Raw genomic sequence first — 24,116 nt, 5'->3', positions numbered from 1 at the left:
TCAACAGTGATCATAATGTGAACAAATTTTTTTTCTTTAGGACCAGGGTGTGGCTCAAGCAGTAGAACACCTGCTTAGAAAGCATGAGGCCCTGAGTTCAACCCCCAGTACCACAAAACCAAACCAAACGAAATAAACCAAAGCCAAACAAACAACTGACCAGCAAATTAAAGGAAATAAAGAGGAAAGAATGAACAAACAGTTAAAAGAGAACATTTTTAAAAAAGAGGGAATCTATAAAAAAGAATCAAATGGAAGTTTTAACCTATATATAATGGGAATCTCAAAAGAGGAGAAAGTAAGACACAGCAATATTTAAGGAAGTAATGGCTGACAAATTTTTAAAATTTGATGACATCAACCCACATACATATTCAAGAAACTTGGCAAAATCCAAGAAGGATAAATACAAAAAAAATTATAGCTAAAGGGCTAAGGAGGTAGCAAGGCCCTGGGATCAATCCCCAGCACTGTAAAACCAAACCAAACCAAACCAAACCCCAAGAAAATTATAGCTAAAAACCTCATCAAATTGCTGAAAATCAGAGAAAACCCTACAAGTGACCAGAGTAAAGCCTATTATCAAAAGAGAAGCAATGATGATTACAGTGACTTTTCAGTGGAAACTATCGAAGCCAGAGGCAATGGAATGATTCTTTAAAACCAGAGAAGGGCTGGGGTGCAGTGGTACAGCGCTTAGTTAGCATGTGTGAGGCCCTTGGTGAATGCTCAACACCACAAAAAAGAACAAAATAAAAGCAGAGGAAAATAATTGGAAACCTATAATTTTATATCCAGTGAAAGAAAAAGATGTTTCATAGACAAAAAAACAAAACAAAACAAAACAAAACAAAAAACAGCAGAAAGAACCCACTGTTGAAAGACTTGCAGTAGAAACACAAAATACTAAGGGGGCTCTTTGGGATGCAGGAAAATGAACTCACATGGAAAATAGAAGCACAGAACTGTAGGAAGGAATTAAGAGTATCAGAATGGTAAGTAGGGCTGCAATGGTAAAGGGAGGGCAGAAGAGGGAAGAAATGGTAAGTAGAGGGCTAGAGATGTAGCTCAGTGGTAGAACATTTGCTTAGCACATGAGGCCCTAGAAACATCCCACAGTAATGCAAAAGAAAAGAAGAAAAAAAAAACACAAACTAAGCAAAACAAAAAGTAAGTACAGGTAAATATATATGAAAATTGACTGTTTAAAAAATAATTATTATAGGGCTATAACTCAGTGATACAGTGCTTGCTCAGTATGTATGAGGTCCTGGGTTTGATCCCTAGCACTGTAAAACAAGCAAACAAACAAACAACAACAACAACAAAACCAATTATAATAAAGTCTTTGGGATTTAAAATAATCAAAATATATGTAAAAAGTAAAAAAATTAAAAACAAAAGCACAACAGGCAGGATGGCGTTACAAGTGGATTAAAACCGTTTTAAGTTCTGGCATCGTTGAGAAGTGGTGAAAGTATCTAACTTCAACTGCAATAAATTATAAGGATACACGCTGTAATCTCTAGGGTAGGGGAGGACACAATTTCCATAAATTGACAGGTAATAAACATTTTAGGTTTTGTGGGCCACACATGGTCTCTATTGCATATTTTTCACCTTTGTTACAGCCCTTTAATAGCATAAAAACCATTCTCAGCTCTGAGTCACATAAAAATAAGCTGTGGGTTCAATTCTTGTTAGTATAATTAAAGTATAATTAAAGAAATAACAATAATTAACTAGTTAAAAATTTACTTTGTAAGCATTTCCCCACTCATTAAATATATCCAAAAACCATTATTTTGTTTAATTTTATTTATTTATTTATTTAGGCAGTACTAAGGCTTGATCTCAGGGTCTCATCCATGCTAGGCAGGTGCTGAACTACTTAAGCCACACCACCAGCCATTATTTTAATACTGTATAATATTCCATCATGAGGATTTTCCAATCCCTTGCTGTTGGATATGTTTATTTCCAGATTTTTGTTTTAAATTGGTAATGTAATAAGTACTCTTATACCTAACCCTAGTTGCATTTCTTATTTCCTTATCACATATTTTTAGAAACAAAATTATTAGGCCAAAGAATAGAAATATTTTAGGGTTGTTAAACCATCCTTTAAGAATTTACATTTCTAGTTCGGGAAGTGTGGCTCATGCTTGTAATCTCAGCTGTGAGCTAGGATTACAGTTTGAGGCCAGCACAGCCACAAAGTTAGTGAGACCCCTTTCCCCATCTCAATCAATCAGCTGGGGCTGTGGAGTGGGCTAAAGTGGTAGAGTGCCTGCCTAGCAAATATGAGGCCCTGAGTTCAAACACCAATACTGGAAAAAAAACAAAACCGAAACAAAACAAAAACCAACAACCACAGCTGGGCATGGTGGCACACACCTATGATCCTAGTTACTCAGGACGCCACAGGTAGAATCGAAGTCTTAGACTGGCCCTGGGCAAAAATTTGAGACCCTAACTGAAAAGTAAGTAAAGCAAAACAGGACTCACAGTATGTGGGAGGTAGGTAAAGTGGTACAGCATCTGCCTACTAAGTCCAAGGCCCTGAGTTTAAACCCTAGTACCACCAAAAAAAAGAAAAAGAAAAAAATTACATTCCAGTTTTCTTTACCCTCTGCCAATATAAGGTCTTAGGAATCTTTCAAAAACACCAACCACTTCTCACTCAATAGACCTTTTCACCTTAAGTTCTTTTCCAGTAAAGAATTCTTACGAGTTTGTGCTTATTTTCTGCTGAACCCTGTTAAACTTCATCTCAGAAATGAGCAGGTTTTATAAAACACAGGGCAATGTGAACCAAATACTCTGGGAAAAAACAGTAATTCTGACTGGTACTGTCTCTCCCTGGAAACTGAGCTATTAAGAAGGAAGCAAATTCAGTAAGTCCTGGGGTGACAAGTGCAGACAGATCTGGGTATTCATTCCTGCTCAGTTACTAACTGTGATAGTGGACAACTTCTTTATTCTTCTGCTCTTGCTTTCTCACCTGCAGAAGGGTAATAATACCTACTGTAAATATGATAACTGGAGTGACTGGCACATCATAGCTCAACAAACTACTTGCACATTGCTGAGGCCAAAATGAAAAAAGTAAAGAGGACACTGACCTTCTCTGCAAAAGTGAAAATCTTTCTCTGATCAACACCTCCAAATTGGGCATCTACTTTTAAATACTCTTCATCCAAAGCCTGTGGAGAGAAACACAGCATAAATACAAGATTACATTTGTTCCAGGGGGGTCTCAGAAATCAGAAAATTTTGATTTTCCAGAAGATAGAGCCAGGAAGAAAATAAATAGTACAAAGCCTCCCTGTTGGCCTCATAAACAGTTGCTAAGTGCCTGTGGTGAACATTACTCCATGTGGATGTCATAAGATAAAAAATAAGAAGAGTAGCCTCATCAGTGGGCAGGAGAAGGAGAAGGCGAACCACAGGCATGTCAAAGGTACCCCCACTGAACAAGGCAGCCTGGGACACCTATCAAATAAATGGCATAAAGAAATAACTCCTAGCCGGGTATGGTGTTGAGCACCTGTAACCCCAATACTTGGGAGGCTGAGGCAGGAGGATCTCAAGTTTGAGGCCAACCTGGGCTACATAATGAGCTCAAGGGTTATATAGTGAGATCCTGTTACAAAAAAAGTAATTACTGCCTATCAAATAAATGGCATAAAGAAGTAAGATTAGCCTGGGTAACACAGCAGGTCCATGTCTTAAAAAAAAAAAGAAGATGAAGAGAAAAAGGAGTAAGTAATCCTGGGTTTATGGGTGCAGCTCTGTAGTACAGCACGTGCTTACCATGCGTGAGTTCCTGGGTTCAATCCCCAGCAAAAAAAGTCCTGTGAGAGCTCAGACAAAAGATTAAGACTAGTAAATGAACAGTGACTGTCACCACATGCCCAGCATGCTGCCAGCCCTGTGGATGCAGAGATCAATCAGATCCATACCCTCCCTTCAAGAGAAGGGTGGCTGAGGGTGGGGGGAAGAGAGCCTAATTACCTACTTGGGAAGAGACATGTAAACAGATCATTTCAACACAGAATGCTAAGGCTAGTAACTAGATGTTCACATAAGGGAACAGTTGCCAACATCATAAAAGAAATGATTACCTTTGCCTAGTCAGATAGATGTGGGAAGGATTCCTAGACAGACAATGGGCTGAGACTGGTTTACGAACACCATGAAGGGAGAGAGGTGTGAAATGTTAAGCAAAATGATGAGTGACTTGGTTTACAATGCACAAATTTCAAGGGATGTGGGAAGTGGTGAGTGAAAGGCTGGAAAAGTAGATGAGGGTCATGAAGAGTCATGGTAGGTAGGGTGCCTATTGTTACCCTGCCAGTGAATGTTTTTAAGGAGAAAAATACAACCAGCACTGTGAGAGATCACACCAGTGACAGCACAGGGAATGGACTGGAGACCCATAGGGTAGAGACAAGGAACATCAATAGAAGGCTGTTGTGAGAGTCTAGATTAGAAATAACAATGAACCAAGGCAGTGGAGAAATAGAAGAATAAATTTAAGAGTCTTTAAGAAGTATAACTGATAAAATTAGTTTACAACTGGCTGAGGATGGAGGAAGATGAAGAAAAGGAGGGAGAGTAAAAAACAGTTGAGCAGAATACTCTAGAACAGCATTGTTCAATAGGACTTTCTATAATGACAAATATATTCTATATCTGTACTATCTGAGATACTAGCCATTAGCCATATGTGGCTACCAAGAACTTGACATATAGCCCATCTGACCAAAAAACCAGAATCAATTTTTTTTTAATTGATATTGGATCTATGTTGCCCAGGGTGGTCTGTACCTAACTTCTGAACTAAAGTGATCCCCCACCTCAGTAATAAGTAATAAGTATTAAGTAGCTGCCTTATTTTTTTTTTTTTTTGAGATAGGGTCTTGGCATATAGCTCAAGCTGGCCTTGAACTAGAGATCTTCCTGTCTTAGTCTCTCAAGTGCTGGGATTACAGGCATGTGCCATCACAACTGATGTCTAGCTTTAATTACTTTTAATAGTCCCATATGACCAAGACTAGAGACTACCATATTGGACAGTAAAGATCCAGAATATCTTCAAGTTAATCTGGACAAAGAACCTTGAGGTGATATGGGGAGACTTTCTTTTTTGATGCTACTGGGGTTTGAACTCAGGGTCTCATGCTTGCTTAGATAGGCACTCTACCATTTGAGCCACTCTGCCAGCCCAAGAGACTTTATTTTCTTATATCAAACATTACAGAGATATATAAAAAAAAAGTTAAGTGTATTTACATTTTTAATTTCCCTGAGGTAATCCAGTATCAAGAGCTTAGTTTGTATTTTTCTTTTTTTCCTTGATCAAACAAACACACACACTCAGATGATGTGTCTGTTTTGTCTAATGGAAAATAGGATCATTCCTGAAACTCATTTTCACAAATCACTCTGGACTTTATTTTCTTCAGTTAAAAAATTATGACCAACATTAAGAAAATATGTCAATATCTGTTTTTTTTTGGAGACAGGGTTTTGTTACATAGTCCAGGGTGGCCTTGAATTTGCAATGGAGCAATGTCTTAAAGGAGAGACATGAAAGGGAAGGCTTACAACTTAAAAACTTAAAAGAGGATCCCAGGAAGTCTGGGATGAGCAGGACAGACAAGAAGGAAGGCTAGGCCTTGGCGAAAGAATAGCAAGTGCACTGGTTTAACTGGTGCCAAGAGAGGCTAGTGTCTAGTTAGAAATAGAGCAGAATAGTAATTGGGGCCACTCTACCCCTCTTGAGTACCTGCAGTCCAGGGTACAAGAGACCACTCAGCAAAGGGTGCTCCACCTGCTTTACAACCTCAGCTCCAGCTTTCTTGGCATCATGTTGTGTGACCACAGAGGACAGTCGGTACACATCCAGTGTGTATTCTCTGACAAGGAAGGGAGGAGGAGAAAGCCTTAAGACTGGGCCTAGGCCTCAGTTTGCCAGGGCAGTCCTAAAGCACATTATCACTTTACTTCCCTAATCTTAGAATGTTTGAAGAGTACTGCCTGGTAGTTTCTAAAATGTGAGAGATCTATCCACTCATCCAGAATATTATTTCATTTGTATGTTTTTTCCTTTTAATAAATGACTTTAAACTTTTTCTTCACTTCTGGAAAACATTCTGTTTCTCTGCATTTCCCTCTATGCTCTTCTTCTGAAATATCTACTGAAAAAATAGCAGAATTTCTCAATCTATCTTTCATGCTTTTTTCTTTTTTTGTGGGACTGGGGTTTGAACTCAGGGCTTCACACTTGGCAAAGGAGGCGCTCTACCACTTGAGTCAGACTTCCAGTCCATTTTCCTCTGGTTATTTTGAAGGTGGGATCTTGTGAACTATTTGCCCAGGTTGGCCTCAAACTATGATCCTACTGATCTCAGACTTCCAAATAGCTAGCATTATAGGCATGAGCCACCTGTGTCCAGCTTTTTTGTGCCTTAAAAACAACAACAACAAAAAAAAACCTTAATAATGAACAATACAAAGAATAGTGTACACATCAGTTCAAGAAAAAGGACCTAACAATTATTTCTGATGCTCCTGAGTACCCTTCCACACCCTATCTTACTTCCTTCTCCTTCAGTGTCACAACTACCCTGAGCTTGGTGTTTCTTTCCAGTTTTATATTATGTTTGTTCTGCTAAACAATGTAAATATCTGTATATAATGATATCTGTAATGTACTGTATATACTGATATACATATGCATGTTTCTCCATTTATGTCTTAGAATTTCTGGATCATTAGTGATTTGCATCTTGAACTTTAGTGGATAATTACAAGTCATTTTCCAATGTGGTTTTTGTCAATTTTATTAATTTTGTCATTATTTTTAAAAATTTGGCAATTTGGCCAGTATACAATGGTTCCTCACTGGGCTTTTAATCTACATTCCTTTGACTAAGAACCAAGGAGGATTATTCTTTCCATATGCTTATTGGTCATTTGGGTTTCTTCTGAGAAGTGCCTAGATAAAAAGTCTTTTTCCACTGGATTGATTAATTTTCTTTCTAAACAACTGATTCTGTATTTTTGAATTATAATATTGGATATTAACCACTTGCAATTATATGTATTATAAATATTTTGACTCAGTTTGTGGTTTGCCTTTCTTTGGTGTTGGGAATTAAAAGTAGGAACTTGTGCTCTATTACTGAGCCCCAGGGCGTGGCTTGACCTTTTTTTTTGCTTTTGATGTACTGGAGATCTTAATTGGTGCGGGGGAGTGTGTTAGGGATTGAACCTAGGGCATCTCATAGGCAAGTACATATGCATTTTACTGCTAAGTTATACCCTCATAGGCAGGTACTTTATCACTTGAGCCATGCTCCTAGCCTTTAAATAGTCTGTTTTTTTGGGCACTACTAGGATTTAAACTTAGAGTCCTACGCTTTTTTATTTATTTATTTTTGTGGTACTGGGGTTTGAACCCAGGGCCTACACCATGAGCCACTCCACCAGCCCTTTTTTGTGATGGATTTTTTTCAAGATAGGGTCTCACAAACTATTTGCCCAAGTTTGCTCTGAACCACGATCCTTCTGATCTCTGCCTCCTGAGTAGCTAGGATTACAGACATAAGCCACTGGTGCCCAGCTAGGGCCTCATGCTTGTTAGGCAGGTGGTCTACCACTTGAACCACTCTGCCAGCCCCACTTTTTTTGTGTTGGGTATTTTCGAGAAAGGGTCTCAAGGACTATTTACCTGGGCTGACCTTGAACCACAATCCTCTGCCTCCTGAATAGGATCACAGGTGTGAGCCACCAGCACCCTGCCAGATTTTGGTATTTTTGAGTAGATTCTGGAACCAATCTCTTGCAGATACTAGGTAAATACTACATATATAGGACTGAGGGTGTAGTTCAGTGGTAGAGAACTTGTCTAGCATGCATGAGACCCTGGGTTTGATCATGAGGACTGCAAAAAAATGCTATGCAAATTGTGGTTAAACTGTATTATTTAGGAATAATGACAAGAATAAAAAGTGCACATGTTCAGTATAGATGTAATTTTAAAAAAGTTCTCAATCTCAGTCTGATTTCATAGATGTGAAGGACCAGTTGTATCACTCATTAGTTGAAATATTATACCTCTCTTTGTATTCCCAAATACAAAGTTTTATTTGGTCTGTGGCCACTGAGTATTCTTGACTAGTTTGTCAATACGTCAATACATTTAGTCCAAAAAATTATTGTATCTAGTATTTTTAGTTGTTTTTAACAGGAAGGTAGGTCAGAGTACCCAGTTGACTAGATTTCTGGAAACGGTCCTCATCCACATCTCAAACCACTCACATTTTTTATGCCAATCTGTCTGGGTTGTATTCTAGGTGAATTTCTCAGTATTACCTTTCAACTCTTCAGTTTACACTTGATCCTTCACTCCCCCAACTTCTTCAAGTTTCTGCCTAATCCCATCTTATCAGAGAGGTCTTCCCTAGCCATTCCATTGAAATAGAAACCCTCACTTTTCTCCCCCAGTTTGCCTGCTTTGTAACACCTATCACCATCTGAATATTTGTACTAATTTATTTGTTTATCATCTGATTTCTGTGCTGGAATATAAGCCGCATTAGAATAGGAACTTTTGTTCTGATTCACTTTTGTTTACCTGATAGCTAGAATAGTGCTTACCATATAATAGGAACTCCATGAATATCTGTAGATTAAATGCAAAAAATGAATGAAATCTCAGATATTCTATAGAAGCCATGGATTCCTAGATTTGGTTATGTAAAGATGTTCATATGCTTTATTTAAAACTTAAAAGACCACAGTGGGGAATGATAAAGAAAAATTGTATTAGATGAAGTAAAAGTAAAAGGAGAAATTACTAGTAAACAAGTGATATGGGTTCACATCCTGACTCATTTACTTATTAGGTGTATGACCTTGTGAAAGTTAAAATTGAATCTATGTCTAAAACAATGCTTACCTTAAAAAGTTGTTCTGAGGGTTTTTTCTTTTTTTATTTTTACCCTGGTGGTACTGGGGTTTGAACTCAGGGCCTCACACCTGCTAGGTAGGCACTCTACCACTTAAGCCACTCTGCCAGCCCTGTTTTGAGGGTTTAAATGCAAAAGCGACTAAGGTGACATTATGATGTGTAGGTTATAACAGCTTATTTGAGAGGTTTCAAAAAACTTTTTTTTCAGTACTGGGGGTCAGATTCAGAACCGTGTACTTGTGAAGCAGACACTCTACCAACTTGAGCCAGCCTCAATAATGTAGTGGATGTTTTTTTGTCTGTTTGGTTTTTTTTTTTTGGTATTGGGGTTTGAAATCAGGGCTTCGTGTTTGCTAGGCAGGTGCTCTACTGCTTGCGCCACTCCTCCAGCTCTCAAAAATTTCAAAATATGGGCAGTATGGGGGAATTACTTAAACAGCAAGTTTAAAAACTAGCAAACAAGGCTAGGTGTGTACAGTGGCAGAGTGGGTTCAATCTCCAGACCACCATTAAAAAAAAAAAGGTACATAATTCTACCTATGCCAAAATTATAGACATGAGTGCAACTGACAAAGATAAGAAACAAAAATTGTTTTGTTGGGGAAGTCAGAAATGTGAAATAGTTTTCTTTCTATTATTTGCTGAGGTTGGAAAAGAAAGGGAGATTGAACTGTTCACCATCCATTTGCTACATGCTGTGGGCCCTGTAAGGCCAATACCTTTGTTATAGCTACATTTATATTGGAAATTAGACAGCACCTGGATATTTACTACTCAGTTCATTTTTTTCGGGGGGGGTGGTGGTGGTGGTGGAGGGGATACAGCGGTATTAATGTTTGAACTCAGGACCTCACACTTGCTTATTCTACCACTTGAGCCACACCCCAGCCCTTTATACCTTTTATTTTTAGGCTACACCTTGAGTTTTTGCCCAGGCTAGCCTTGGACCTTGATTCACTTACCTATAGCCTCCTGAGTAGTTGGGATTATACGTATTCAATAGCAAACCTAGACTACTCAGTATTTTTTTTTTTTTTTTTTTTTTTTTTTGTGGCACTGAGGCTTGAACTCAGGGTCTCATGCTTGCTAGGCAAGAACTCTTACTGCTTGAGCCACTCCGCAGGTCCTTTTTTATTTTGTGATGGTTTTTTTCTGAGATAGGGTCTTGCAAACTACTTGCTAGGGATGGCTGCAGATGGTTCCTGATCTCTGCCTCCCATGAGTGAGCCACCCATGCCTGCCCTACTCAGTACACTGGAAATTAAAAACACAAAGGGTATACTCTTTCCAGATAGGATCTTGTGAACTATTTTGCCCTGGGGCTGACTTCGAACTGTGATCCTCCTGATTTCTGCCTCTTGAGTAACTAGGATTTATAGATGTGAGCCACCAGCACACAGCAAAGGTACACATTTTTTCATGGTTCTTAACAGGTAGTGTTAAACAGCTGCCAATCCACATTTAAAGAGTGCCTGGACTCCACAGGCCTGTAATTAGCTAGAGGCACCACAGCCATGAGGAGGGTGGATGATTAAGCACTTACTTGCTGAGCTGGTAATCAGTGCCTTTGATGAACTTGAGCTTCTCCAAGGGTACTCCAATGCTTTCTAGCACTGCCTTGATCACATTCTCATAGTAACTGGTTCGGAGTTCTAGAAGTTCCCATGGGGCTTTCATGTTATCCAGGTATGCATGAAGGTCAGCAAACAGAATCGTTACCTAGACACAGGATTAAGGAACCACCAAAATGTGAATCTGTCCAAGTACCTCCAACCCACCTTCCTGTCCCCACCCTGCCCCACCCTTGTTAAGCCTCTTTTGGTCATTTCCTAGGGACAACTACTTGGTTGATAGCATGAATGCTCACCTCACATCCTGCCTTCAAGAAGTCTGCAATCTTGGACATCGGCACGAAGTAAGCCACATGTGGCTTGCCTGTGGTTGCTGTTCCCCAGTAAACTTTAAGTTCCCGCTCCTTCAGTATCTCCTTCAGCTTCTCTTCCCCCAGAACCTCCTGTTGTGGAAGAAGAAGAGCTGGTTTAATGCTGGTGCCCCACCTTGCTCATCCTTTACCCTGTGACAAGGAAAACAAAGTTGTGAGTCACTGGGGGTCCTGGCTCTAGCCATGCTCAGTGCTGCTGCTACTGCCTGTCCTGTGAGGGGCACATTCTTACCCACATCTTCCCCTCCTGCTCCTTCTAACTCACTCCTTCCTTTCCCAGCTACCTTCTTGAAGTAGCTGTCTCTTGTGGTTTCCATTTCCTCATCTCCCATTCCAGTGAGTTCCATACTCTTGTGAAGATCATAAAGGAGCTACAGATAGCTAACTTCCATGAATATTTTTACTTCTTGCTCCCTCCCTAAAATACTCTCCTCTTTTGACTTCCTTATTTTTACTTAGCTTCCCTCATCTCTGGTTACTTAGATTTCTTTGCTAGTAGTTTTCTTCCTAATTATTAAACATTAGCAATCCTTGGGACTCTAGTATTTTCTCTTCTAACTATATTCTCCCTAACTTGTTCCCTTCAGTTCCTTCAATGACTACCTATGAACTCGTAACTCCCCAATCTCCTGCTCACACCTGTATCTTGAGCCATATAGTTGTTATCAACTCCAAATTCAAACATGGTCAAAATTAAACTCATGCACTTATCTTCCTATGTCACTTCTCAATCATCTTTTTCACTTACAGTTTCATTCCCAAGTCAGTAAATGGTACAAATTTTATTCACTGAGTTGCTTAAGTTATTCCAAAACAGGTCTTAAATCCTCCTATGTCTGCCTCTACATTACCAGACCAATTCAAGGCACTATGAGATCACACCATGATTACTTAATAGCCTCCTAACAAGTCTGCCTCATCTACTTTTGGCCCCTCCAATCCATGTTCCAAAAGGCAGCCAGAAGGATCTTCTTTGAAACTCAAAATCTGATTAACTTATTTACTTGCTTAAAAATTTTTGTTTCTTTTTTTTGGGGGGGTAGTATTGGGGTTTGAACTCAAGAGCCTTGAGGTTGCTAGGCAGGTGTTCTACCACTTGAACCACATCTCCAGTCCTTGTTCTCTCTCTTCTTCTTCTTTTTTTTTTTTTTGGCAGCACTGGGCTCCTGCTTGGTAGGAGGGTGCTCTCCCTTGAGTCATTCTGTCAGCCCTTTTTTTTTTGAGATAGGGTCTCACGAACTATTTGAGTGGGGCTGGCTTTGAACCCAGATCTTCCTGATCTGTGCCTCCTGAGTAGCTAGGATTACAGGAATAAACCACCAGCACCCAGTTCTCATTCTTTTTTTTTGACATGGGGTCTTGTTTTGTTGCCCAGGCTGGCGTCAAACTCATGGTATCAAGCAATCCTTCTGCCTTGGCTTGCTAAGTAGCTGGGACTGCAGGTGCATTCCATCGCACCTGGTTTTGTCCAAATCCTTTCATGATTTCATTTGCTCTAAGACAATTACAGAAAAATCCTAATAGGCTAGTATGTCCCTGACAAAAGTTTTCAGTGTTTTTTCAAGTGATGGTGTGGGAAGGCTATTAGAAATTATGACAGACAAAAACTGAATCATACAGTAACAGGACTTGCTAAAATCCTGTGCTCCAAGTCTGCTGGCTGTATGTCCTGCATCCTCCTGAATGCCTGACTACCTGGACACTCAGAGGGTCCTTACCACCCAAGGAAAGGTCACATCACCTACCCTTTAAAGCTTGAGTGAGTCAGTTCCATATTCTCCATGTCCTATGTCCCCATTAAGCATTATTTTATAGAGAAAAGCTAGGAACAACAGACCTCGCTAAGAGGAAACATGCAAAAATCTCCAGTTAAGATCAAGCTGCAAGTGGAATAACCCAAATGTCTATCAACCAATGAATAGATAAACATAATGTGGTATATCCAGACAGTGGAGTATTATTCAGTCATAAAAAGGAATAACTGCAAATCTATTTGTGTGTGTCTACCTAGTTTGAATATGGATTGGATTTGAATGCCTTTGGACTAGGGTATGGGTTTGAGAAGAAACAAGGGACTCCCAGGTACCAGGCCTAAATCTTGGTAGCTGGCAGCTGATGCAGGTGACTTTTTTTTTTTTTTTTTTGCTGTACTGGGGCTTGCACTCAGGACCTACACCTTGAGCCACTCCACCAGCCCTTTTTTGTGAAGTTTTTTTTGAGATAGGGTCTCGTTTCAAACTGTGATCCTCCTGATCTCTACCTTCTGAGTAGCGAGGATTATAGGCATGAGCCACTGGCACCTGGCACAGGTGACATTTTTAATTGAAGGTTTTTTGTTTGGCACTGGGGATGCAAGTGAGAGCCTTGCATATGCTAAATAGGTGCTCTACCACTGAGCTATACCCTAGATCAGGTTTTTTCTTATTTTTTGGAAGGGGCAAGATAATTTGTTTTGGCTAAAGAACATACCAGAACATGCCAGAGCTGGGTGTGGTGGCATACACCTATGATGCCAGGGCTTGGGAGGCTGAGGCAGGAGGACTTCAAGTTCAATGCCAACATAACAACCAAAAAAAAAAAAAGTGGTGAGAAGGGAAGAGAGATGTTGGCTTCTTGTTCTTTCAGCAGTTAAGTCCACTTCTGCAAATGTCTGAGCACAGCTTACTTTTGCTCTTTGCCTTCAAGATGCCTTTGGGTCCTCTGGGTTTCTGTTTGCCTCTCTCTCCCAACCCTCTTCTCCTACATAACAGGACTTGAGCCCTTTCCCACAAGGGAGGTGGTTTCCTGGAAGAGGAGACCAAAGATCAGAGGCAGCCAATGGAATGGGGAGAGAGGCATGGGAGGTCTGAGGAGGGGAGACAGAGGAAAAGGGAGGAGAGAAGGGTAAGGGGGCTGCAAGAGAAGAGAGAGTAGGAGGAAGGGATTAGATCAAGAGGGAAGGGGAAATGGAAGAAGAAGGGATGAAGGACCAGAGGCTAGGGAAGCTAGAAGGGAAAGGGGAGAAAATAAAGAGGAAGGGGAGGAGCTGGGAGGAGAAGAATTCAAGGCTAAAGGGGGTAAGGGGGTAAAAAAAAGCAATGAAATTCTGACAGATACAACATGGATGAACCTTGAGAATATGCTAAGCAAAAGAAGACAGACTCAAAAGGGCACATATTGTATGATTTCAGTTAGATGAAATGCCCATAACAGGAAAATACATAGAGACAGAAAGTAGATTAGTAGATTAGGGTGCAATGGGCTGTGACTGCTAATGATACAAGTTTTTCTAGGGGTGGGACTGGGGGCATGGCTCAAGTGGTACTGTCCCTACCTTGCAAGCACAAGATCCAGATTTTAAACCTGAGCACCATCAAGAGAAAAGAAAAGAAAGGTAGGAATAAAGTTTTTCTGGGGGAGGGTGTGAAAATGTTCTGGAATTAGATAGTGGTCATCCAACTCGGTAGATATATAAAAACAGACTTAACTGTACACTTTAAAAGAGTGAAATCTGTAGTATGTGAATTGTAGCTCCAAAGGGTGGGGTGCGGGAAGCAACAAGTTGTGGTTCAACTGCTCTTAGAATAAAGTCGTTTGAAACTGAGCTTGTAAAATAAAGTTTACAAGGCCCTCATGACTGGGTCCTTGCCTAGCTCTCCTAAACAAACAAATAAGTAAAATGATAGAGATAAGTGCTCTGGAGGAAAAACAAAAAAAGAGCAGAGATGAGATAGTTCTGGTGGCACGTGGTTATTTAAAGTTCTCAGAAGAAAGGTGTCTCTGACAATGGTCAGAGGTCTGAAACGAAGTAGAATGAATAATACAAATATTAAGTGTTTGATGAGTACTTTGTTCACTCTACTCTAGCTAAATTAGTTTTGGGGAGGGGGAGCAGGGGCTGTTGGGGCACTGGGGATTGAACCCAGGGCCTTGCATGTGCACTCTATCACTGAGCTGTCCCTCAGCCTTAAATCAGTCTTCTCTCAGAACCACACAATGTTCTTTCTCCCCTCTGGATCCTGACAATACTCTTCCCGCTTGTCTGAAATGCTGTTCTCCCTCATTCTTCCCCTGCTTATCTCCTAGTCTAGTACTTCTGGCAAAAGTAGTTTTGTGCAGTGAGGATGCACATCCTTCAGGGCGCAATCTAGAGGTGGCTTCCTTAGAGAAAGCCTTATTTCCTTTCAAAGCTCCACGTCTAAGAACTTCCAGCACTTGCTCCAACTCTAATTGGGTTATGCGTCATTTTAAACGTCGGATCCCGTCAGGACAAGTTCTAGAGGGCAGGTCCCGAACATATCCCCAGCACCTAGCACCGCGCTTGGCGCATAACAGGGTGAGTCAAGTGGGAGCCCGGGTTTCAGAGCCTGGTTCCAACACCAGGTAAGCGCACCCAAGGGATGGCTGCTTGACTGAGTTCTGATCCACCAGCAGTGAGGACCGCAGCCTCTCTTAGAGCTGCCTTGGTGCGGAGTCCCAGACCCTACACATTTAGACCCGGTAGTGGGGCTCGGAATCACTGGACCTATGGCTCCCAGTCCCCGACTGCGCATTCCAATCCCGAGGCCCGACCTGCAGGTTCCGGGTGATAAGGTGCAGCTTCTCTTCAGGGCTGCGAGCGTCCCCCATGGCTCCGTCACCCCTGCTTCCCGCGTTCAGCTGGCACCCGCGCCTCTTCCTCGGTCCCCGCCGCCGCCGCCGCCGCGTGCCGGGAACTGTCACGCAAGTCCCGCCAGGTTGCATCAGCTGAGCTCGTCGCTTGGCTTGCTAGGCCTGGGCCGCCTATTCGCCCAGAAGCAGCCGGAAGTCAGGAGCAGAGGAGAGTCGAACAGATCGATGAAACGGGAAGGGGCGGAGCCATCAGGCAGAGTGGGCGGTGCGGAGGGCGGGGGTTGCGACGCCTACACGGGGCGCAACGCTCTCAGAGGCGGGACGGTTTCCTGCCAATCACTGCTTGTTTGCCCTCCTCCTGGCGTTGGCCCGGCTGCCTCGGGGTGGGGGAGGTCAGGGAGGGGGGCGATAAAATGGCGCAGGGGGCGGAGTGAGGCGCAGTCGTTCGCCCAGGCTTTGGCCCGGCTTCCGGAGGTGAAGAGCGGGAGGGATGTAGGGTCGGCGTTCTTCGGCTGGGCGGGGGCTGGGGGCGCCTGTTGCTTCTTTAAGGGGACGCGCACACCGTTCGCCCCGTTGAGGGATAGGGAGGCTCTCGCCCTGCTGGGAAAAAAGGGCTGGTTTTCGCTCCTGAGGTGATGGCGGGGGCGGGGAGGAGAGGGTGAGGGACGTCCCTGCCCCCCTTCTCCACCTCGGGGAGCAACTGACGCCCCTCGCACTGCTGAGGAAAAGGAAGGTTGTCTGGTCATTGGAGTGAGCGGCGGGGAGCGACATCCGCGTCCCTGCCCGTGGGGGAGGGGGCGGTAGATGTGCAGGTGGGCGGGGGCTGCGTCTGCCCCCTCTGCCCGCGCAGCGGGAGGGTGTTGCTAGGCAGAGAGGGTCGCGGGCTTCCCGCGGGGCGGGGCGGGGACGGTGGGAAACGGAGAGCGGGCCCTGGCTTCCCGAGGTGCGGCCGTCGGTCGCCATTCCCTGGGCGAGGGCGTACCAGCACCCCGCCGGCTGTCCGGGCCGAGTTTGCCCCTTGGGGGGAGGGGCGGGCAAAAGCCCGCGCTTCTCTCACTTTTCCGTGGGGAGGCGGGAATCCTCCGTCTCGGCGGAGGGAAGAGGGAAGTGCAAAGGCCCTGCCCGGAGGGCGGCGCCGCCTGGCGGCCGATGCAGTTCTGTGGCGTGTGGCGGTGAGGGTGGGGGCGGCCACCGGATCCTGCCAAGGCTGACCTGGGCCTCTCTAGGGGTGAGCTCGATCTAGCGAGGGCCGAAGAGTGATTGAGCTGCTCACCCGCTGCCCTAATCCGATCTCCAGTGTCTTGTGTATTTGTTGGGGGCTGCAGGCTTTCGCAGACCTCAATTAATTTTTTTTTTTTTTTCCATTTAGAAACGAAACCTGTTGCTGCAGCCTAGTATGTTAGCTCTTTGTGCCCCCGTGGGAGGATTGCTATGGTACCCTGACCTAGTGAAATGTTACCTAAAGCAGAGATTTTCAGCCTTGGATTGTTTTCCTGGCGTACAGTGTTTCCAGTTACCTCAAAGGGAGTTGCAGAATTCTTACAGCTAATTTTAGGGTTTTTTTTTTAAACTTATTTTTAATGTTCGGCCTATTTTTATGAGTGGAAACAAAGCCTTGTTTTGTTCTTTGTGCTTCATATTTGGGAGAGGTTGGAAATCAAAAGCCAGTGGGAAGTCCTGTCCTTTGGAAATAGTTCTTGCTCTTGGCCATGCCTGACAGACCTAGTTTGGTAATGGGATTGGTTTTGGAGGCTTGAAAAGAGGATGTGGGGAGTGCATCTAGTGTTGGGGTTTTAGTGACCTGTCTAAAATAAGGCTTTGTGCTCGAAGGTAATAGGTTCTCCGAGGTAAGATAAAAATAGATAGGGAACCAGTTTCGAGGTTGCAACCAGGAGGTTAGAGAACAGAGAGAGAGGAGGTTGCAACCAGGAGGTTAGAGAACAGAGAGTGGAGGTGGCACACTGAAGTGTGAAGAAGGGGGTGGACAGGTGAGAGATGTGGAAGGACAGAATAGGGTCACACTGGGATGGGGAGCAGAATTAAGCGAATTTGGAAATGGGAAAACTATTCTTCCCTTAAAAATAGAGGAATCCCTGTATTTTAGTGGGAGTTACCAGGCAAGTGCTGGGAAAGGTAGGTGATGGTAGAATGGCAGAGAAGTAACTAAGGCTGTCTTGTGGAACTTCACTTAAGAACTTCAGTTTTATCTGAGGTGTTTTCTCCCTAGCAAATTCATTAAATAGCAACTTTAATTGGCATAGTGTTTTTAGATTTAGAGTGCTTTCATAGATATCCACTCAATTAATCCTTATTTGATTCAGTTAACTGTGAATATTTATCTCCCCTTTTCTCAGATGAGTGCATGTGTATTGAGGTTCAGAGACCTCCAAGTGACAGCCAACCATGGCAGCTCATTTCTGTAATCCCAAGCACTCAGGAGGTACAGGCAGAAAGGTTGAGAGTTCGAGACCACCTGGGCCACATAGTGAGACTCTGTCTCAAAAGGCAAAACAAAACAAAAGAAAAAGCAACACTTCAAGTGAGTTGCTGAGTTCCGGATTTTAGGCCAGTTCCTCTATACAAACAAGATGCTTAAGTGACCATTAATTTGCAGAATTTGCCTGATATTTCAGATATTCATCCAGTGTGGTCTTTAAATTAGTGACAATGGTTGAATTCTGGGTTAAATAGGTCCTACTGGCTAAATTCTAATTAAGTGGAGTCTGGGGAAAGTTCCCTACCAGTTAAGCTCACTCCTATGCTTCCTCAGGGAGGTGATGGTGGTGGGATGAAATAATAACCATAGTCACCATTTATTTATCTCTTAGATTGTGCCTGTAGTGTGCTAAGTGCTGTATGTTCATGATCTCATTGAATTCTTGAAACAATACTTTCAGAGTACTGTAGGGTTCCCTGTTTTTCAGTAGGAAAGCATTTGAGTGTTTTTTATTAAATATTTCAAGCATATAAAAATCAAAGAGGAAGTAATATAACATTGAGTATCATATTTACCATTCAGATTTATCTTACATTGCCATATTTAAGGTTTTTTCTTATTTTTTTTAAAGAAACAAAACATTCCAGATAGAATTGAAGTTACCCATGCCTCCTTGCCATTTATCTTCCCTTCCTACCACCAGAGGTAATCAATATTCTGAATTTAGTGTTTCTCATTCCTATGCATATTTTTATAATTTTATGAAATCTGTATGTATTCACACACATTATTTCCTTAATAAATTGCAAGGGAAAGATCAGAATCTATAAATGAAAATATGAAGCTGTGTGCTTGGAAGGGTTGGGATGAGGGGTAGCAGCCCAGAAAGGGCTTCAAAAAATGTAAATGCTTAACCTCAGCGCCTGTGATATTTGTGCTTGACAACCACAAGGTTTGTTGTTGTGAGGTTTTGTTTGTTTGTTTTGGTGGGAGAAGGGAACAGAGTCTTACTGTGTAGCCTAGGCTAACTTCAAACTCCTTATCCTCCTGCCTCAGTCTCCTTGCGTGCTGGGATTACAGGGTATACCACCATACACCCAGTCCAAGGTTTCTTAAGTACTAAGAGAGAGAGGAAAAAAAATTTCCAGAAGTAAATTTATTTTCTTTCTTCTGTCTAAAGAAATAACTTCACTCTGTAAAATAACTGAGTCCCTGAGCCAAGAAATTACTTTATTCTTCATGGAGGCACTGCATGAATGTCTGAAACTCTAAAATTACTAGGTTTATTTATTTTTGGTACTAGGGATTGAACCCAGATCCCTGTGCATACTAAGCATGTGCTGTATCACTGAGCTACTTTTTTTTTTTTATGGTACTGGGACTTGAACTCAGGGCCAACACCTTGAGCCACTCCACCACTGCTTTTTTGTGATGGGTTATTTCCACATAAGGTCTCAAGAACTATTTGCCCAGGCTGGCTTTGAACTGTGATCCTCCTTCTAAGATGAATAAGTTTAATCTCTCTCCTTTTTACTTCTTTCTCTTGTACTTTATTTTCCATACCACCATTTTATGTTCTCATATTAGAGCTTAGTTTTTAATATTGTCTCTGGCAAGATTATATGTTCCTTGAAGATGGGAATCATACCTTTCTCTTGGAAATCACTTAAAGACATACCATGTAGCTCAGAGCTGTGTGATGATTGCTCAGAAGTTGTTTTCTGAAAAAAAATCTATGAACTGAAGTTAAAACTCAAGGTGTGGTATGGAGGGGAAGAGAGTGAAGTACAATTAAAAAGCTGAAAGGAATGGGGTAAATTCAAGCATAATATATCTGATATATTGTAAGAACTTTTGTAAGTGCTACAATGTACCCCCACCTACCACAACAATAAAAAATAGATAAATAAATAAATAAATAAAAAAGCTATAAGGAGATGGACACCAGTAGCTTATGCCTGTAACCCTACCTATTTGGGAGGCTGAGATTGGGAGGCTCAAAGTTTGAGGAAATAGACCCCCTCTCCAAAATAACCTCAGCAAAATGGACTGGAGGTATGGCTCAAACAGTGGAGCACCTGCTTTGCAAGTACAAAGTCCTGAGTTCAAATCTCAGTCCTACCAAAAAAATGGTATAAGAGCTTGCCTCTAATCTTAGTATTTGTGAGACTGAGGCAGGAAGATCTTTGAGTTTGAGCCTATCCTAGTCTACATAGTGAAACCCTGTCTCAAAAAAACAAAAAACAAAACAAACCGTAAGGTGATAGAATGACTACCTCGTAAATATGAGACCCTTAATTCAAACCCCAGTACTGCCAAACAACAACAGTGAGACCACCATAAGGAGTATGACAATGTTTGAGCATTTCTTAAAGCTTCTTAAATGGGTTTGTGAAATATCAAAATATTAGCTTTTTGTCACCTTTTCCATCTTGAAAATAATTATAGTTTAGTCTGTCATTAATTATTTAGATTTTATTTACTTATATATGTCTATATGTATGTTAAGACAGGGTCTCCCTGTGTATCCCGGGCTGGTCTCTTGAGTGCTGGGTCTGGTGTTTGTCACTATGCCTCACTCTAGGATTTTTTGTTTTTCTAAATGAGTTGCTGAGGATCAAACCCAAAGCCTTGTGCATACTTAGCAAGTAAGTACTATATCACTGAGCTACATTCCCAGCCCATAAACTTAGGGATGTTACTTATACAAGTAAATATTCAAGTAGAAGAGGAAAATGATGGTGACAGAAGTCTTCCCTTGCCCTACTTTTCACTTCTGCAAGTTATAGTAGTCACCAGTTTCATGTTTGTATCTTTACAACCTTTTCTTTGAACCTAATTTTTTGGTATGGTCATGATTAGTTTTAAAATTTGGTGGAATCTTCAACATTGTCTAGTCTCTCTTCCAGTTTTATAAATGAGGAAACATCCAAATGATTAAGTGGCTAATGGTTAGAGCTTGTTAGTGACAAAATCAGTGTTATAACCCAGTTCTTTGGAATCCCCAAGCCAGTATTCATCCTATTAAAGCAAATGATAAGAAAGTGCATGTCAGTGGAAGGAACAAAACTAGTTCTACAGTTGCATAAGTTTTTCTTACAAAGGTTTTCTTTGGTGTTCTTGACTGGAAAAAAAAAATCCAGCTTTCTGGTATTAAAAAAAATCAAGATAAAAATTAATAGATGGAGCACTTTGAAGCATAATACAGTTGACTTTGTAATTAGCAGAGTTGAAAGTGATGAGAAGATCCTTTAATTTTCTTTGTGCCTGCAGGAAGGTGGGAGTCAATCATTTTGACAGTTCTCCTGAAAGGAACAGCCAGCAGGAGTTGAAACCTTTTTCTATTTGGTCTTGTGGCAAAGGCAGAGATTGCTCCAGCAGCTCCACACAGTATGGAAGACAATTATTTATCTTCTTATACTTTTTTTTCTTTTTAATTTCAAAAATAATACATCTGTTTCTTAGAAGTGTAAACAGAGTGTCCACATACATTTTACAGAATATGTATTTGTTTTGTTTGTGTATTATAATCATTCTGTGATCATACTTAGAGATCCACTTCACTGTGTTTTTAAATAGTTGAAAAGTATTCTATAACATGAATATCCCATGATTTTATCCGACATTTCTCTCAGTGGTAAACACTTAAGTTGCCTCTAATATTTGGCTACTTTGAATAACGCTATTTTGCACATGGTTGTATATGTTTCCATGTGCATTTGTAATAAGTATATCTGTAGGATAAATTTCCAGAAATGAAATTGCTAGGTCAAATGATGTTGCCAAATTACCCTTACAAAATAGTGTTGTAAGAGATTGAAGTGCTCTTAAAGAGTGCTTGTCTCCACATCCGTACTAATGCAAATTAACTATCATCTTAGTTTTTTCCATTTTGATCAGAAAAAGGTATCTTACTGTTCCAACATGTATTTCCATGATTCTGGTAGGGTTAAGTATCTTAAAATTATCTCTCCAAAGCTGGGAGTTGTGGTATGTGCCTGTAATCTTAGCATTCAGGAGTCTGAGACAGGATAATAGTTTGAGGCCAGCTAGGAACACATTGTACCACCCCGTTTCAAAAACAAAACAAAATAAAACCAGAATTATGTCTCACGTAACAAGTCACAGGGCAAAGAATTTGAAATATTAGGATGCTGCCCCCAAATATAGTGTATTGGAGTTCATTTAAGGCATTTCCTGTTCCTCAGCAAAATTTCCTCTTATTTCTCCAGATATGACGTGCTCACTAGTGCCCTCTGAACAGTATTCTGGTACCTCTTTTTTGCCTAAAGACAGTGCCCCATTTTCTTGGGGTTCCTTGGATGAAGATGGATTGGATGACTCCTTATTGGAGCTTTCTGATGGAGAAGAAGATGATGGCCATTTCAGCTTCACAGAGGAAGAGATTGAGGTGCTCTTAAAGGATGATGATGATGATGAGCATGATGACAGTGGAGGGAGAGGGAGTCAAATTCTAGCTGATACCCCCCAAGAAAAAAATTCACCGTGCAACTTGGGATCGGAAGCTAAGACCCCTGGCCTCTACCAAACTACCTCAGTTGATCATGGACCAACTCCTACAAAACCACTAAACAGATGCTTTGTACTAGAAAAGAATCTTATAAAAGTAACTGTTGTTCCACCATTTAATCCAACAGTTTGTGATCTTATGCTTAGTAAGGACAAGGCTGATTTATCCAAAGATAATGGAAAACCCTCCTCCCTTGGGGAGCAGATGAAAGAAGATGATAATCTTGGTCCAAATGAGAGTAAATTTTGCTCTGAATCTGAAGGGATGAGCCCCAATAATTCTGCCTGTGATGGGTCCCTGCTCTCTTCTTCAAACAATAACTTTCAGCAAACTATCTCTGACAAAAACACATCTGGCAGTAAGAAACCTATACCTGTATTGTCTCAGATTTCAAACCATACAGAGACTCCTAATACAGGGTCATCCTGGAAAAATGGTGGATCACATAAATCAAGTTGTGAAATGAGATTTCCGGTTGTTTCCAGTTCATCAAACAGAGTAAGTACATTTTTTTCAAGGCAAGGAGGAAAATAAAACTATTTTTATGCAGAAGCTTTGTAAAAGAGTTCCTATATACTTAGGTCTCCATATATTCACATCCTTCCTACCAGGGTCATCTTGTACCACATTGGTACATTTGTTACAATCTGGCAGAGTTTTGTATTCAGAGAAGTTAAGAGTTTGAATACTGACTAGCACTGTGACCCTGGGCTAATTATTTAACTTCTATGTTTCTTCCCAGTTTCTTTTTTTTGGTGCGGAGATTGAACCCAGGGCTTTGTGCATGCTAAGCCTGTGATATACTGAGGTAAACCCCCAGCCCATCCCCTATACTTGTTATCTATAAATTGAAGTAAATGTTTCACAGAATAGTAAGGGGTAATGAAATATTTACAGTACCTGGTATATCATACTAGGTTGCCACTTATTAAATAATTACTAAGATGATTTTGGGTTTCAGCCTAAGTCTCAAATGTTTGATTTCCATGCTTTATTTGCTACAGCACCAAGTCTGAGTGAGCCACAAGGAGCTGAAAAAACCTTGGGCAATTTACCTAACCTTATTTATTTTTGGTGCAGTTGATCCAACCAAGGGCATAGCTTACCTGTAAGCAATCTACCACTGAGCAACATCCCCATCCCCTAACATTTTTGAGCCTGATTATCTATCTGCTTAATGGGTACTGTATAATAATCCCTACCTCAAGGGCTTTTTTCTTTTCTCTTAAGATTGTAATTGCTATTTAATTTAAAGTACTATCACAGTGTGTGTTGCACTGTTCAAGGATATGCATTTGTAACCTTTAATTAAAAAATATTTCCATATGGGGTTAGGGAAAAGGAAAGGATACTGGGGTAAAGAGGATGGAAGTATGCTACATGTATACATATGGAAGACAGCATAACAACACCCACCAAATACTTTAAAAAGGAGGGCATAGGGCAGGAGGGGGTGAACTTGTTTAAGATATACTGTATACATGTATTGAATTATCATGAAATCTGTATTATTATTATTATTAAAAAAATTTTTTTTGGTGGTACAGGGATTTGAACTGAGAGCCTCATGCTTGCTAGGCAGTTGCTACCACTTAAGCCATGCCTTCAAATCTCTTCTTGTATTATTAAAATA

At 41.2% G+C, this 24,116-nt stretch overlaps 2 protein-coding genes across 8 annotated transcripts in view; one reads left to right on the top strand and one right to left on the bottom strand.

Moving 5' to 3' along the window:
• The window catches only part of Yars1 (tyrosyl-tRNA synthetase 1), a 29,617-nt gene extending 13,926 nt beyond the window's left edge, over positions 1-15,691 (bottom strand). Inside the window, exons 1-5 of the mRNA XM_020173974.2 lie at positions 15,477-15,691; positions 10,851-10,997; positions 10,527-10,702; positions 5,795-5,924; positions 3,126-3,206 (exon numbers count right to left, since the gene is read on the bottom strand). Of these exons, the coding sequence (XP_020029563.1) occupies positions 3,126-3,206; positions 5,795-5,924; positions 10,527-10,702; positions 10,851-10,997; positions 15,477-15,647 (705 nt within the window). The 5' untranslated portion in view covers positions 15,648-15,691. The remainder of the gene's footprint in view (positions 1-3,125; positions 3,207-5,794; positions 5,925-10,526; positions 10,703-10,850; positions 10,998-15,476) is intronic.
• Positions 15,692-15,891: 200 nt separating this feature from the next.
• S100pbp (S100P binding protein) overlaps positions 15,892-24,116 on the top strand; it is a 33,899-nt gene continuing 25,674 nt past the window's right edge. The window contains exons 1-4 of one of the 7 annotated variants that reach the window (XM_020173968.2): positions 15,925-15,989; positions 18,584-18,657; positions 21,226-21,342; positions 22,185-22,981. In XM_020173968.2, coding sequence (XP_020029557.1) covers positions 22,187-22,981 — 795 coding nt within the window. In that variant the 5' untranslated portion in view covers positions 15,925-15,989; positions 18,584-18,657; positions 21,226-21,342; positions 22,185-22,186. Of the gene's footprint in view, positions 15,990-18,583; positions 18,658-18,760; positions 20,601-21,225; positions 21,343-22,184; positions 22,982-24,116 lie in introns of those variants that run through there. The other 6 variants (XM_074080675.1, XM_020173969.2, XM_074080677.1 and 3 more) reach the window with 6 other exon arrangements.

This window comes from Castor canadensis, chromosome 7 (genome assembly GCF_047511655.1).
Source record: "Castor canadensis chromosome 7, mCasCan1.hap1v2, whole genome shotgun sequence".
NCBI lineage: Eukaryota > Metazoa > Chordata > Mammalia > Rodentia > Castoridae > Castor > Castor canadensis.
This window is presented reverse-complemented; position numbering and strand designations above follow the sequence as displayed.